The following is a 15,820-nucleotide window of genomic DNA, read 5'->3' on the forward strand; positions in this document are numbered from 1 at the left end:
GGGAAGGAAACTAACATAATGCTTAATAACATTCTTAATAAAACTTTTATGTGGTTACTAACTTTTAGTGTCCTTCTATGGACCTGTCTAAAAAACAAAATGAGACCACATCTCGTATGGAAATTTTTACTGAAACTTAGGATAGTTAAAAAAAAGGATTAATATCACGAAAAGTCTCGAACTTGTACATCCATGCCATATTTATTCCAAACAGCCTAATTTTCATCGAAATCAACCTGGTTGCTTGCTTCCATGAATATCTTCAGCACCTTCAGCACTTTTTATAATGTTTGATCTCCAACAAACAATATGTTGGTAAGGTCCAAAGATAATTGTTGGTAAATTGCAAAACAATTAGTAATTTAGAAATGATTAAATAAAAAGTTGGTAAGTGAATCAAATACTATTCACTAAGCTAAAACTAGTCGGTAACTTAATGGGAGATATGTTATAGTTAATAACTTTAACACATAGTTAATATCAAAAATTAAAAGTTGATAGGTTATTAAGACAATTAGCAACTTCTGAAGTACAAGTAAATGTTACCATTCAAAACCTGTTGCTAGCTTACAAATTAGTTCCAAGGTAAACAAGTTTCCGGTCAACGTGTTACACAGTTACCAACGCTTTCAAGAATTTACCAGCAAGGAACTGTCTTCTGTATTTTTGCCTCACGGAACACGAGCAATCTGCAAAATTAAGGCTTTCCAACGAAATCATGCTTCTGATAGTATTTTCTTGTGAGTTGCTAATTGTGCAGGCACCAAAGCCTCCCCCAGTTCCAGGTAACATTCTACCCTCTCTCCCAAGCTTTAGAACCAGTGTGGAAAAAATAATGTCATGGGAAGCAGTAGTGTGCAACCATAATACTAGATTTTTAGTAGCTATTGCAGAATGATCTAGCTGTTATGTATTGCAACATAAAAACCCAAAACATATGCAAGTCTACCATACGTCACATGAGCCCTGGGATTAGTTACTGTTCTAAGTAAGGATTACCTGTACGTTAAGAGATCGATTGCGACCTCCGAACGAACACATTTTGATCAAAATGCCTTAATAAAAAATCGCACTCACTCAGAAAGAGTCCGTATTTCTCATCTTCGACAATGATTAATGGGAATAGTTGGGTGGTCTGACAATGAATGACTGCGAGATTTGAAACATTTCATTTATACATCGGCACTCTAGGCAATGGCAAGGGGCTATATTCACCTCTCAAATGTGCTGGCTAGCATAATGCGGAAAACAAATTTGTTCTCAGGAAACTGCGGAAAATCCATCAGATAAGTAAGGAGAAAGCCCTCTAATGTTTAATGAGAATGAATGTTGCCCAATGCAAGTACTGTGAGAGTGATGGATCAAAGATTCATGCGATCAAAAACCAATGTCACAGAAGTTTGGTTGTGTCAAGTTAGCGATACTTATTCCTGCTTCAAGGAAAATCAATGTCCTCCAGTCAGTGAAGTGAGCACTGTGTCCGGAGATGTTGGCCTGAGTTCTTATGATGATCAACTTCTCTCAATAAGCTTAAATTAACTTATGACAGGAAGTACACTGTTAGGATGAAAAAGACGGCAAAAAAAATTCCCTACCCAGCTGACAAACACAGAAGCCTATTTTATTCAGTATCAAGCATGTCGAATTTTCATGCGCCACCCTGTCAGGCATCTCAAGGTCCGAGAAGCGAATCTTGTCAACATGTAACTTCTCACAATCACGTATGTGTAAAGACTTCAGTTTCTTGAAACTTGACGGATCAGGCACCTCAACCAAAGATTTGCACCCTTCTATGCACAAGTCTTCCAATGAATCCAGTATTCCTTGAACCTCCACGAGATTTTGACACTGTCCTAGATGTAGTTTTGTGAGCTTCTTCAAGTTCGATAAATCTGGCAATCTCTCAAGCAGAGGAAGTTCACCTAGCTTTAACATTATCAAATTCTCCAAATCCTCAAAGCTTGGAATTTCAGTTAGACCATGGCAGTCCCAAAGGTGAAGTTCAGTGAGCTTCTTCAAGTTTGAGAGATCAGGTAATCTCTCCAGCAATGGAATTGCTATAAGCTTCAAAGTTCTGAGATTCCCCAAGCCGCTAATACTTTGAACATCAATCAGATTATGACAGTATTCTAAATGCAGCTCACTGAGCTTCTTCAAGTTCGATATATCAGGTAATCTCTCAAGTGAATTGAGTGCTCTAAAGTTCAAAATTTTGAGATTCTCCAAATCATAAAGGCCTTGAATACCTGTTACTACTGAAGAATCAATCCTCAATTCTGATAGTTCCTTCAATTCTGATAGATCTATAGATGTTTCCATTGATTGAGATGATTTAACCACCAAGCATCTTAAATTTGACGGAAGGCTAGGGAGGAACTGTAAGTTAGAGCAAAGAAGTTCAAGTTTCTTAAGCTGAGAAAGAAGACCGATATCTTTATGGAGAGCAGTTATGGTGTCACATGACAACTTCAAAGACTCAAGATTGCATAACTGTCCAATCCACCATGGTGATGGATACTGTACAAGCTGAGATGATTCTACAAAAATAGAATCCTCTTTGGCCAATGGAACTTCTCGAATGTCTAAATCCAAATCTATTAAATTTATCAGGTTTGATAGATCAGGAAGTGTCGTCATAGATTGAGTGGAAATTTGTACACTGATCAGGCTTTCAGGTAGTCTTGGTACTTGATATATTCTAGTGCTTGAAAGTTTCAAGACCCTCAAAGACAATAACCTCCCAATACCATCAGGAATTGCCCCCTTCAAATGCCAACAGAACTCAGCATCTATCTCTTCCAGCTTCTCCAACATCCCAACTGAACTAGGTATGATTCTTATGGAGCTACCATACATCCTTAAAACTTTCAAATTCTTCAACTTCCCGAGTGAATCAGGCAGCTCCTCAACATGCGTGTAAGATAGATTTAGCAGGATTAGTGATTCCAAATTACCAATCGAGTCTGGAAGTCTCCTTAGCAACTTACACTTACTTAAAGACAAGTGCTCAAGCTTCACGAGCTCTCCAATTTCTGGAGGAAGTTGAGTAATTTCAACATTTTCCAAAGAAAGCCTCAATATCGACGTTAAGTTACCAATTGATCTGCAATTGTTTAGTGATAGACATTCACAAGCACTGAGAGTTTCCAGCGTTTTCATCCCTCTCCATTCTGGAATCTCTCTTATAGAAGTCCCGTCAATGAGAAGTTCTTTTAGAGATTCTAGGTTACATATCTCTTCTGGCAACTTGCGGAGTTTAATGCAAAACCTCAAGTTCAAAAAAACCAACTGCTTCAAATGCCCTATAGATATGTCAATTTGGACCAACCTTGCACAGTTTTCGAGGATTAAGTGCTCTAAGTTTACATTTGCCGAGAAGTCCGGAGTTCTATGCAAGTGTGCACAACCAGTCAAGTTCAAAACTTTCAAATTCCCTGCCATCTGTAAAAGAGCAATCATATAACTATGAAATCATGGATCAAATAAGAGGAGGCAGCCACAGAAACATTCTGTGTCTATCACATAATAATCTTACCTTGATGTGAGTCCAACCATCCCAACTTTCTGAAAATTTACTCCATGATAGATCGAGAATGACTATGTTCATCATGGAAAGGTTGATCAGTTTAATATCCAGAGGAAATTGATGCCATGAAAGCCATCTCAACTTGGAAAGCATAGGCGGACGCTTTTGTATGTTGGCTGCAAAATCATTTGAAGGCCAGTTTTCCGGGACGACCCTCATTTCAAGGTATTTTAGATTTGATAGCCTCTCAAATTCTTGGTTTGCATAATAGCATTGCAACTGATTGTCAAACTTAAGGGCAAGAGCCTCAATTTTTTTGGATCCCTGCTAGCAAGAAAACAAAAGGGAAAGCACATGATCTCTATTTAAATTCATTTATGAAAGAAGTATAATTTTCCCCAAAACTTGGAAAGAATATTTGAGCATCAGTCTAACAGTTGAATAAGCTATGACAGCAACGGAAAAGGCTTAAGAATAAATCCCCTTGGATATTAAGCACACAATTAAAGTGAAAAGCATGAACTTAGTCAGTTTGATGGGGACCAAATAATAGAAATTCAATGGTACCTTCTTTTTCATCAGAATGTCCAAAGCTTCCTCATGATCCCACAATCTGGTCTGTTTTTCCAATTCCATGTTACATTCTCGACGAACAATGTCTCTACCAAGGTCTCTTAGCTGATCGTGCATCCACAGCTTATTTTCTTCTCCAATTTTTATCAAAGACAACTGCTGAAGGACACGAAGGCCTTCACCTGGGAAGAGATTGGTTTCGTTCCACATGTGAATTACAATCCTTATATCAAATCCAACAAAGAGACAAGCAATATCCAGGAAGATATGTTTTTGCGAATCATCCAAAGCATCATAACTTATTTTCAGCTTTCTCTTGACTTCCTCATGGGGAACTTTTCTCAACTTCTTCAATGTAACATCCCAAACATCTTTGCTTTTGCCTGATAGCTGTGAACCTATTACCTCAAGAGCAAGAGGAAGACCTCCTGTAGTTTTGACTACTTCTGAGGAGAAAGCATCATATTCATCCGGAGGATAATCACTTCGAAAAGCATGATTGCAAAAAAGTTGAAGAGATTGATTGAAGTCCATGCTCACAAGCTCATAAGTACAAGCAACCTCAGGAACATCAACAATATCCTTGTTTCTGCTAGTTATAATAATCCTACTTCCTAAACCAAACCATGCGGGCTTTCCCATAAGTGAATTCAAATGAGTCCTTTTGTCAACATCATCGAGTAGAACAAGAACCTTTTTGCAAGACAACCTTTCTCTAATTGTCTTCATTCCTTCATCCACATTACTGATAGTAGTCCAGTTTCTTTTGAGGATATTGGAGATTAGCTGATTTTGCAAACATTCGATGCCCTTCAGCTCTGAAGTTTCCTTGATAGCAGAAAGAAAGCAACAATCTTCAAAACGATGGGATAGTTGGTTGTAGATGATTTTGGCAAGAGTAGTCTTCCCTACACCCCCCAAACCATAGATCCCAAGAATCCGTGTGTCCTCTGAATCTCCACACATCATTCTATTGATTTCTTTCACATGATTTTCAACTCCGACCAAGCAGTCGGTCACTAGCAAATAAGCCTTTTTCAACTCATCCACAACCTTATGGACAATCAGTTTTACGAGCTCTCCTTCGTGTCTTATGGTATCAAAGGGAAAAAGAAGAGGAATTAGAAAATCAAGGAAAAACTATAAAGAATGTTAAGCAATGACTGAAAGCTATACTAGCAACAAGCAAAATCAATTACCTATTGGTCGCCCGATCACTGTTCCATCCCTTTAGCTCGCCAGCCTCCTTGAGAGCAGCCTTCCACTTGCTAATAACCTTATTGTCAAATCGTTTCTCATGCGAAGCAAAGGCCTCTCCGTAAAACCCAGTTTGATGACGGACCTCAGATGGTGTAACATTGTAGAAAATGGGCATGATCTTCTGTCTCCTTGTTTTCCTACACTCCACCATTTGGACCAACTCATTCAGACACCATTTGCTAGAGGCATAGCCCTTGGAAAAGATGGGAATTGAAATTTGTGAATGGCAGATCGCTTTTTGTAACCCAGGACCAATCTCATCTCCTACTCTTAGTTCTTCATTGTCTCTATATGTGTGGATACCAGCAGCTAATAAGCTGGTATAGAGGAAATCAACAATGCCTGATCGAGTATCGGGCCCTCTAAAACTCAAGAAAACGTCGTAGTCATATCCAGATGACATGGAGGTTGATGATGGTGAGTCTTCCATCCGGAATGGTTCTTCCAGATGCAGCAACATTGTTTCTGGAACCTGTGCTGGGTTATGTGTAGTAGCAGTGGCTTCAACATTACTGTTGTTTCTGGGCAATAGGGATGCACAGCCACCAATAGAATTGACCTCAAATTCCTTTTCTGATACAGGTGCTATTCCTTCTTCCCCGTTTGGAAACTCTGTCTTCACACCTGTTTAATGTTTACCCAGCAAGACACAACAAAGACGATACAGTTCATTGAACCATACAAGATATCTCAATAGACCTCTGTTTTGTTTTGGAGTAAACTGATGAGAGCACCACTTGATTTAGTATGGAAAGGAAGAACTGACAAACACAAAAAACAACAATAACTGCAATAACAACCATTTAAAGAACAGGACAGTTAAAAAGAATTTTGTTTCCACATATCACCTATTTAGCATGGTTACTTTGTAAAATACACAAAAAATATGCGGGTAAATCCATCAACTTCAGTCGGACCATGTTAAGTAAGAAAATTGTGAAAGAAAAACTGAATAATGCAATGGAGGTCTAATGGTATAAGAAAAAAGGCTGTTAAGATTTTCTCATTTGTTGTACCCAGATTTGGCAGCAATTTACTCGCTCATCAGTATGTCATTTCAAAGGGGAAAAGTCATTAAACATGAGTTGATATTTATTGACATGGCAATTTAACTGAGAAACTAAATGACCTCATAGTGGAGTTTCCAGATCAATTTTATTAACCATTGTTTCGAAAATGCTCTACTCAATGATAATGCTATTACACATTTCTCACACAATTTAAGGAATTATCCAGTGATAACAATAACTAAATAAATAAACTCATCGAGACTGATCTGTTGGCTCCAAGTTTGTGTATTTTGCCCCTCACCAAATGGTAGAATTCTGTCAGATGATAGGTGGACCTAGTGGGCAGAACTTTGAATGCATAAATTTGTGACGAACTAATTAGATAGTTCTCTAAGTTCAGAATTCTTCAGAAAATGATCCACTCAACAACACAAATTGGATGCAGAAAATTTTAAAACTATGGAGAGTAAAATGTTATTTTGAATTTATTACCTGAGATGATATCTTGAGACATTGCCAAAGAAGTGGATAGTTGCTGTTTGACGGCCTGCAGTTTTGGTGGTTTAATGATCATTCTCGCGAAACTTGCATATTGATACTGTTGGAAAGAAGGCACCAATTGTTCCATCTGAGCCCCTGAAGCAGAAAAGACAACATAATCATTTGGTAGGTCGAGCACTTCTTCTTCATTTAGCAGAGTTGAAACAAGCGGGGTTGGAGAAGGGGCACTGGCTGGGGGATCAGACGAAATAGCATTTGATGATGATGCCCCAGAGGATTGAGGGAGAGGAGGAGGACGAGGAAGAGTAATTAATGATGACTGAAATTGTCCTGATGAAGACAACAAGGAACATGTGAGGTTGGACAATTTGGAGGACTGACCATTCCTGTCCAATGTGATGCCACATTGTGAATCGGAGTTTTGATTCAGTGAAGGGCATGCTGATTCTGAAGGTGTGCCAGAACTAGCCAAAGATCCATCCTCAGCTGAATGAACTGCTGCTTCTAACTTGGGAGGTGGCATTAGTGGCAGAATTGAGGTTGACCCAGTATTGGACTGTACAGGCAGTTCTTGAGCTTCGTTCTTTTTAATACTCATATTAGCATCTCTAGAAGGTATAATAGAGTAGGCTGCTTGGTCTCCGGCCTGCGGTTCTTGGAGTTCAATCTTCTTTGTTCTTTCTGCTATTTGATTCTCTTTTTCCTCCTCATCATTGGGAAAATCAACCGGAGCGGCAGAAGTAGCAGCATCCATTTGCAAGGAAGTAATCTACTCACAAATGAGAAAAAGATGAATGACCTCTCTAGCAATATAAACACCACAGATGCTTAGTATACCAATGAAACAATACCTCTGCCCCAAATTCCTTGCAGATCCCAAATAGCTCAGTTTCAAAGTCAAGCATCAGAATATTCGCCCACATGAATGCTTTGTCAGACACTGCATCCACATATACAAGTATAAATTGAGACATTGTTAACAGAAGGCATCTGTCAGCAAGAACTTTTTGCTTTTTGGCTTAGAAAAATTACTCATATGACCCCCTGAAATGCAGTACCCTTTAAGAAACAATGCCGTATCATGAGGTAAATTAATATAAACACAATATATGTGCAGAATCACGGCCTCTGACCTAGCAAATTTCAAAGTCAGTTAACAACCAAGTCAAAATACAAGTTCATAAACTTGCAGAAGATAAGTGAGTGAAAAAGGTCTTTTACACAGCTGCAGCATGATCCATACTTCCTGAAAGCTAATGAATCGACTAAGGAACATGATTCCCTGAGTTTGTAGGATAGACAAAAGCTCTAAGGATTTTCAAAATTAAATTCCTACAAATGTTTATATCCTTTTACTAACTTGTTAAAATCACAATGAAGAGAGAATTTATTCCAAGACAATTTATTGTGCCCATAAAATCCATTAGATCTAACAAGGAAACACCTAGGGAAGTGCTTCTAGAGAAAGACCTTCAACGAGGAGCAAGCAACCCCCGGCGAAGCAGGCATGCATGTCTGTTGGTCCCACCATGAGTTGGTCAAATTGATTATTTATGGGGTCAGAAGACAACCGAGGCTAAGCAGCAGCTGCTCAAGGTTTGTTATCTTATGCGGCCATGGACCTATTAAGTGAGTTTTCTTTCTGTATAGGTATATCTCTGTGCTAAGCTGCGGATCCTAAGACAGGAATTAAACATGGCAAGCAACATGATATTAGCTGGCTGATACTATTGGTGACTCACAGTTAGTAGTCGAAATTACTTGATAGTGACAGGCAATGGCCCATAAAATCATATTTTCAGGGTTGGAGGGGTTTGCCATTTGGCTTGCTAATCATGGTTCGTTGACAAGAGGCAGACAGTTTTTCACATGCACCTCCAATCACAAATCAGACTGCTGGGAAACAAAGTTGTTTCTTATCAGACTTTGAAATCTGCACTTGACCCTTGCAGGGCTAACCCACAAAACAGGAAAACACATGCTCTCCAAATTACTCTTGAGATTTATGCACTAACACTTCAAAGCATCATAATAAGGTTCAATATTTTATACTGAATCAGAGAGACTTTCTATTAATTCTCATTTTCTGGAAGTACTTTTTTTTATGTTTCGAAATACAAAACTAGCAGTCACTAGTACCAGCCAAGTGCAAACGAAAGTGTCAAGGATCCTTGACCTGCAATGATTCACTTGATATTAGCAAACCAGAAAATACTGAGCATATAAAAGCTTACCATAAGCATTTTCGGAAACACTCAAAGCTTCATCTGGCAGTTTCCTGTGAAAGAATCTCCCAAGTGAGGCGATAATGTACTACAGTGTACTAAGAATCTAAGATCATATCCTTCCAAACAAGCATCTCAAAATAGTTTATATACACATCTCTCTTCTTTTTTCAGGTTGCTTGCTAATTAGCTTACACCCATATCACCACTAGAGAAAAGAAATGAGAGAAACAATGAAAAAGGTCATCTGTCTTCAGTATATGCTTGACATGTCATGCAGTTTTTGATGGACTGATACACAATTATTACCTAGGGACAGCTCTTTATTCATTAATTTCCTGAGGGAGGCTTCTTTTTATTCATGAAGTATTATTAATAGGCAATTACCATTATTAGTACTTCTACTTTTTAGTGTCATCGATGGGCTTTGAAGCTGCTACTGTTCGAGAGTGCATAAAAGATGCAATCTGGCTCACTTCTCTTCATAGGTTTGATAGTGACACGTCTGTAACTGATTTGTCTGTGTTTATTCTAAAAGATTGGATTGATTTTATGTTTGCTAAATGTGATCCTTAGAAGCCAGATGAACCATTGTGAATATTGGCGACCGCTAAAACAACTTACCACGTGGACGTGTCATGGTTCAATTCATTGATTTGGTCAGGCTGCAAGTCCCAGTCACTCAGAACACTAGGAATAAACAACTCCTCAATCATCCTCCGCACTTCAGACATTGGAGGGAGCATACCAGGACATTGGGCTACACAAACCATTGCCAGCTGCAGCAGCCCTGTTAATTCCTCTACATGCTGGTATGATAGGAGCTCGGGATCGAAAACATCAATCGTCCCATCCAGCTCCTCTTGAATCGTGCTATGGACCCAGCTGGGAAGATTGCAACTATTAGTAGGTGCTTTCCCAAGCAGAAGCTCCAGAAGCAACACCCCAAAGCTATACACATCTGCCTTTTGGCAGTCAGCGACCTCTGATGCAGGGTGAATGGAAGGTGTCTTGAGTTGGTTCAGGCCATAATCTGAAACCTGTGCATCATATGTTGCCGTGAGGAGGACATTGGATGACTTGATGCTTCCATGGTAGACATTGGGACCTTGAGAATGTAGGTACTCTATTCCCCGGGCAGCTCCAAGTGCAATGGCACGCCTAATTTCCCAGCTTAGCGGGCTCATTCCTGTTTCTCTGAATCCATGTAGAAGTGCAGATAAACTTCCCATGGGCAAGTAATCATACAACAGTGACTTTCCCTGGTACCCCCTCAAAGGAATTATGTTCTCGTGATCCATTGCTCCAAGCATTTCCATCTGCTCCTTATATTGCTCTGTAGATGAAGCCAAATCCCTTAGCTTCTTCACCACCACCGTTGTCCCTTCCTTCAAAACTACCTTGTAAGATGTCCCGATGCTCCCTTCCCCAAGAACCTCCGCATTAGCATTCAAAAACTCCTCGAAACTAAACGACATCAGTGGATTGCCTAAGAAGACCAACTTATCATTTTGTGGATTAATCTCTTTTTTCTCATTAAGCAAAGTTGACTCCAGCAATGGTGGGACATTAAGAGGAGAAGGGGAACTAGGAGGGGAAGTGGAAGAATATTTCGGTGAATTTATGCCGAACAACGTTGCAGAAGTTGATGAAACCGCAGGAGGAGGAGGAGGAGGAGGAGGAGGAGGCAATAATGATGAATAGACTTGTCCAGGAAAAGAAGATGTGTGATCGGACAGTAGAGATGGCTGACCATACCCATCCAATGTGGGGCCATGTTGTGGATCAATGTTTGGACCCTGTGCAGAGGGGGCTGCAGATGATAATTACATCCCATAAGACACCTTGCAGAATTGTGATGGAAAATGAAGAACACATGAAAAATACGGGCAAAATCATGACAATGAGCTCGTACATTGTCCAGTTTATAAACATGCAAACCCTTAATCAATGTTCATGAACTTGCAGAAGAGTGACTTCAATTGCAGATCGCTTACAAGTTACATTGAGGTGCAAGGTGATTAGAGCTGATGAGTCAACTAAAGAACAGGATTCCCCGAGTTTTAGGGCAAATACGAGCTCATGAGGATCCTCAGCAAATGAACATTTTAAAGGCTTTCATACCACCATTTACTAGTTGGTTCCTTTTGAAATGAACAAATTACTATTCCATCGCAATTTCTTTTATTGTTATACCCTAACATCATTTAGATTTTAACAAAGTATCATTTACAGGAATTGTTTCTTATCTAGTAAGCTCCATAGAAGAGTAAGCAGTCTCACTACAAAGTGATAAAAGAACTAAAAATGGCCTGGGATACGGGTTCTAGATGAGGGATACTAGAAGTGGACTCACAATTGTACTTGGTAGGAATTCAAAGTTAAGTGAACCGGCAAGGGAACAACTAATTTTTGAGGAAGGTAATGTATGTGCCAATTGGCTAGATGGTCATAATTTGTTCACTAGAGGCAAGGGGTTTATTCGTAATAGGCCTCCATGAACGGTTATGCTACTTCTGCAGGAAAACAAACTTGTTTCTGTCCTAGACTTCTGAATCTGTACTTGATGTCAGCAGATCTAGAGTCCCACGTCATAGTCAAATTGAGAAGAAACAATATACCGAGACTGAATTTACGATATAATTTTACAGAGTAACATGGCAGAATCTTTAGGATTTTTTTAATACTGCGCACTTCTTGAAATACCAGTTATAGTTGAAGCATGCAAAAACATTATTAACAACATTGTTTCCTCACTATGTAAAAGAGGCTTTCCCATTAATTTCCTATTGTGGGTGTACTTCTATGTCCACAGAGGAAGTTGCAATGAAACACAAACATAGACAGCCCATGAACACAAGTTCAATGCATCTGGAACGGTAGAATAAATAATGGCGTTGCTAGAATCCTGGAACCTGTCCATATTTTAATTTCAAATGATCAGAACCCCCCAATATTAAAGATAAGAAATCTTACCATATCCTCTTTCAGAAACTTCCAACAGCTCATCTGGCTTATTCCTGTAAAATCATCTTAAGTTAGGCCACAGTGAACCGAGATGAAGCCTTACCCTTCAAATCAAGCATCTTGAAGTGCTAGAACTTCTCCATTATTGAAAGTAGGAAAAAATAATCTGGGTTCACCAGTGCAGGAAGTATCATGCACTTTTTTGTGGAGAAAAATGATGGGTGCAGGCCAAGAGAAAGTATATATCTTAGTTAAATCTATGCTAATTTAAATTTCGAAAAATCTGTTGCTACGTTAACACCTTTAGATGAATAGAATGGTTAGGCGATTTAGTCAAAACCCAATGATGTGAAGTCAGTGTTTAACATAGGCAACATCCCGAGTCAGCAAACTAATGGCTGCTTGAACGCAGTTTAAGGTGGAGAAACTAAAGGAAATGAAAAAAATGTGGGAATTTCTTAAATGATTGCAGAAGGTAAAAAGTAAATAGATTTAGAAAAAGTCAGGCATTCTCCTCTTCTTTTTCTTTTCCTATATGTGAATTTACCCTCAAACTTTTGTGTTCTCCTACCTTTCCCACTTCCCTTTGGTGTTTGGCATCAGTATCCTCTGTTTTCAACTAGAATTTAGTGGACATAGTAGAAGGTTAAATTGATTGCATACTGCTAAATGTGTTCGTAAAGCAGCCAGACATTTCAATAGTAGTTTTGGCATTCTGTAGACCAACTCACCTTGCAGCAGACATATGCTCGCTTACTTCATCGACCTGGTCGGGCTGCAGTTGTGGTCTTGACCGTGAGGCCCCATTCTTCCGTACGCCAGAAAAACGCAGGTCTTCAATCATCCTCCGTACATCAGACATCGGAGGGCGCATATCTGGATCCAGGGCTGCACATGACATTGCCACCTGGAACAGCACATCAGTCTCCTCCTTATCATCCTGGTACTTTAGGAGATCGTGATCAGAAACCTCAAACCTCCACTGCTCGTGAACACCAGACTGGAGGCGAAGATTGGCACTTTGAGGACCGGCAGGCACCCTATGATAACCTCCTTCTGGAATGCGCCCAGTTACAAGCTCTAGAAGCAAAATCCCGAAGCTATAGACATCTGCTTTCTGGGGGTCGGTTGCGGGGGAAGGGGTCAGGTAGTAATCAGAGACTAGCGCATCTAATTCACGTAAGGATGATGAGCTGAGGAGGATATTGGATGATTTGATGTTTCCATGGCAGACTTTGGGGCCTCGAGCATGTATATACTCTATGGCCCGGGCGGCTCCAAGGGCAATGCGGTACTTGATTTCCCATCTGTTTGCCGGATTTAGCTCCACGTCCAATTTTGCCCGATTTGGTTCTTTTACATGTAAAAATCCGCGCAAGCTTCCCGCAAGCATTAGATCATACACCAGAAGCATTTCTTCCCCAGATTCAGAGTAGTATGCCCTCAGAGGGAGTAGATTCTTGTGATCCATTGCGCCAATAGCTTCTATCCTCTCCTTGAGTTCGTCCCTGGCATCAACGTTCACATGCCCAAGACCAAGAGTCTTCACGACCACCCTGGACCCAGACTCCAGAACTAATTTGCGGGCCGTCCCTGACTTCCCTTTTCCCAGAGCCTCCGACTTCGTAATGGCCCTCAAGAAATCCTCCAATTCGAACGCCTTCTCGCCGAAAAACACCAACTTCCCAGCATCCCCTGCCGGTTCCTGGGCCTGAGCTTCTACTTCTCGCTGCTCGGGCATCGTACTCGTACTGTTACCAATCTCTCGCCTCCTAGAATTAGTTAACTTTCGTTTCAGCGCTTCCATTCTCGACGTCTGCGATTGCTGCACCATCAAATACAGCTCCTTTTTCTGCGACTGATTAGGCCGGAAGTGACTCTTCCTCGAAAGTCAAAGTCATGTAATTTGCCTTGCTTGAACCGGATCCGTTCTACATGCTCCTATCCTCTGTTTTCTCGAGTCCAAGAGTCGTGTTTCGAAATTTGTGTCATCATCCAGTTGGTCTGATCCTTCCTTCCGGTCGCCTATTCCTGTCCACAATTCCATCGGGCAACTTGCGCCACTCCTAAAATTCTTCGTCCCAGTTTTCTGGTAAACGCGACTATTCCACGATGATTAGTTGGCTACGGGTTGATTTCACACGGTCAAAAAGCCAATTATATGCTCATCAAAGGAATTGTTCCAAAAGCCAATCCTTGTCATAGTTTAGAGATCTAGAAAAGTTATTCCGATAGCGGCAAATAGACCTTATCGGTTATAATGAAAATTTGACAGAAAATTTAATCAGCAATATCTCCCTTCTCCAATGTTTTGCAACTTCTAGTTTCATGATATGTGAGTTGTGTTAGAAAATCTCACATCGTTGAATTAGTGTGGTGCGGAGTATATCCTAGTCATCGCTTTGCTCCGCTAGCATCCACCCCCGGAGTTGTCGTGCCTTGCTAGGGGAGAGTGTTTTTTTTTAATACATCTTATCTCTAATTCTCCTTACTCTCTGATTTTTTCTTTGCAACTTGCAGAGTGCGGGAGTCGAACCCCGGACCTGGATACTAGCGTCCCCATCCCCCAATCCCTTTACCAGCAGGACCGCATGTCTATTAGCAAAACACGAGGTTTTCCAAGTCTTAAAGATGAGGGTTTATCTTTATTTTTGAACTTGTATGTTTGGACTTCCCGAAAAATAATATGTAATTGTTTGGTTTTCCCATCGAAGTTAAAAATATTACTTAAATTTTAAAATATTATGAAAATAGGTTTATGTGAATATAATTACGTGTTAACATTTAATATACTCTGAAAGTTTTAGATCCTTGAGATTAAAATAAAGCCATAATACATGCGTCACATAATATAAAAAAAAAGTAAAAATCATTCCAAACAAGCTTTATGCATGACTCTCGTATAATTCCATGAATTAGCCAAAACATTAAATGTGCGTCAATAATTTATTAAAGAAACATATCATTTTAATATATGGCTACAAATTGGATAATCAAACAAATGTTTTCGGCAAGCGCTAGTTAAAAAATGCTATGATAAAATTCAAGAATAATTGAAAAAACTTACTTAGATTTTGCACTTATACGAATTTGAATTACTCACTTTCCAAAATAATCCACTTGCATTTCCAGACAAAAATCTCAACCTAAAAATACTCATTTACTCTGAGGTCGGGCAAATTCGGTTTGTTTCCTTTACGAGCAAAATGCAATTTTTCTTCATTAGAGATCTTTTTAAAAAAATTTGTTCATTAGGTTTCTTCTTCAATGTTGCTTCATCCGGCTGTTTTCTTCTTCAACATCTCATTCTTCTCCTACCAGTGATTTGAGTGCACAAATGAGAGAGAGAGAGTAAACATTGGCTTGCAAAAAGATGCAAACCCAGTGAACGGGTTAGTTTAGGCCTTTGACTTATACATATGGTCTTGACCAATTGGCGGGATTTGAACATGTGACCTCCACTTTCAAAACTGAAAATACCCTAATACCTCAACCAACTACGTTAACCCTAAGGATTAATTAATATTTTGTTAAATATAAGAACATTTAATTCAAGAATATTTTTAATAATGTTCGAAATAAAATATTTCGTTTAAGAGAAGTTTAGAGATGACAAATCAATAAATTACCATTTATCAGTAAACGTGAGCCAAGTGACAAAATTATGTCATATGTCCAGCCATGTGGCAATCATTGAGTCAAATTAAAGTGTCACGTGGCAAACATAGGAACTAACATTATTTCAAAATCCAGCTTTA

The 15,820-nt window shown here is 39.5% G+C and overlaps 1 protein-coding gene across 1 annotated transcript; it reads right to left on the reverse strand.

Annotated features, from left to right (window-relative positions):
• Positions 1-1,495: 1,495 nt before the first annotated feature.
• Positions 1,496-14,051, reverse strand: LOC115664540 (uncharacterized). The gene is made up of 10 exons (XM_056319219.1): positions 12,794-14,051; positions 12,072-12,115; positions 9,720-10,908; positions 9,105-9,148; positions 7,722-7,810; positions 6,862-7,639; positions 5,299-5,983; positions 4,094-5,189; positions 3,536-3,850; positions 1,496-3,441 (listed from the first exon to the last, which is right to left on the reverse strand). Exons 1-10 carry the CDS (start codon positions 13,894-13,896, stop codon positions 1,561-1,563), a joined length of 7,224 nt encoding a protein of 2,407 aa, XP_056175194.1. The 5' UTR covers positions 13,897-14,051; the 3' UTR covers positions 1,496-1,560.
• Positions 14,052-15,820: the final 1,769 nt, after the last annotated feature.

Source organism: Syzygium oleosum, unplaced genomic scaffold (assembly GCF_021117445.2).
Source record: "Syzygium oleosum isolate NSW1041296 unplaced genomic scaffold, Sole_v2.1 Sole_v2.17, whole genome shotgun sequence".
In the NCBI taxonomy this organism is placed as follows: Eukaryota; Viridiplantae; Streptophyta; class Magnoliopsida; order Myrtales; family Myrtaceae; genus Syzygium; species Syzygium oleosum.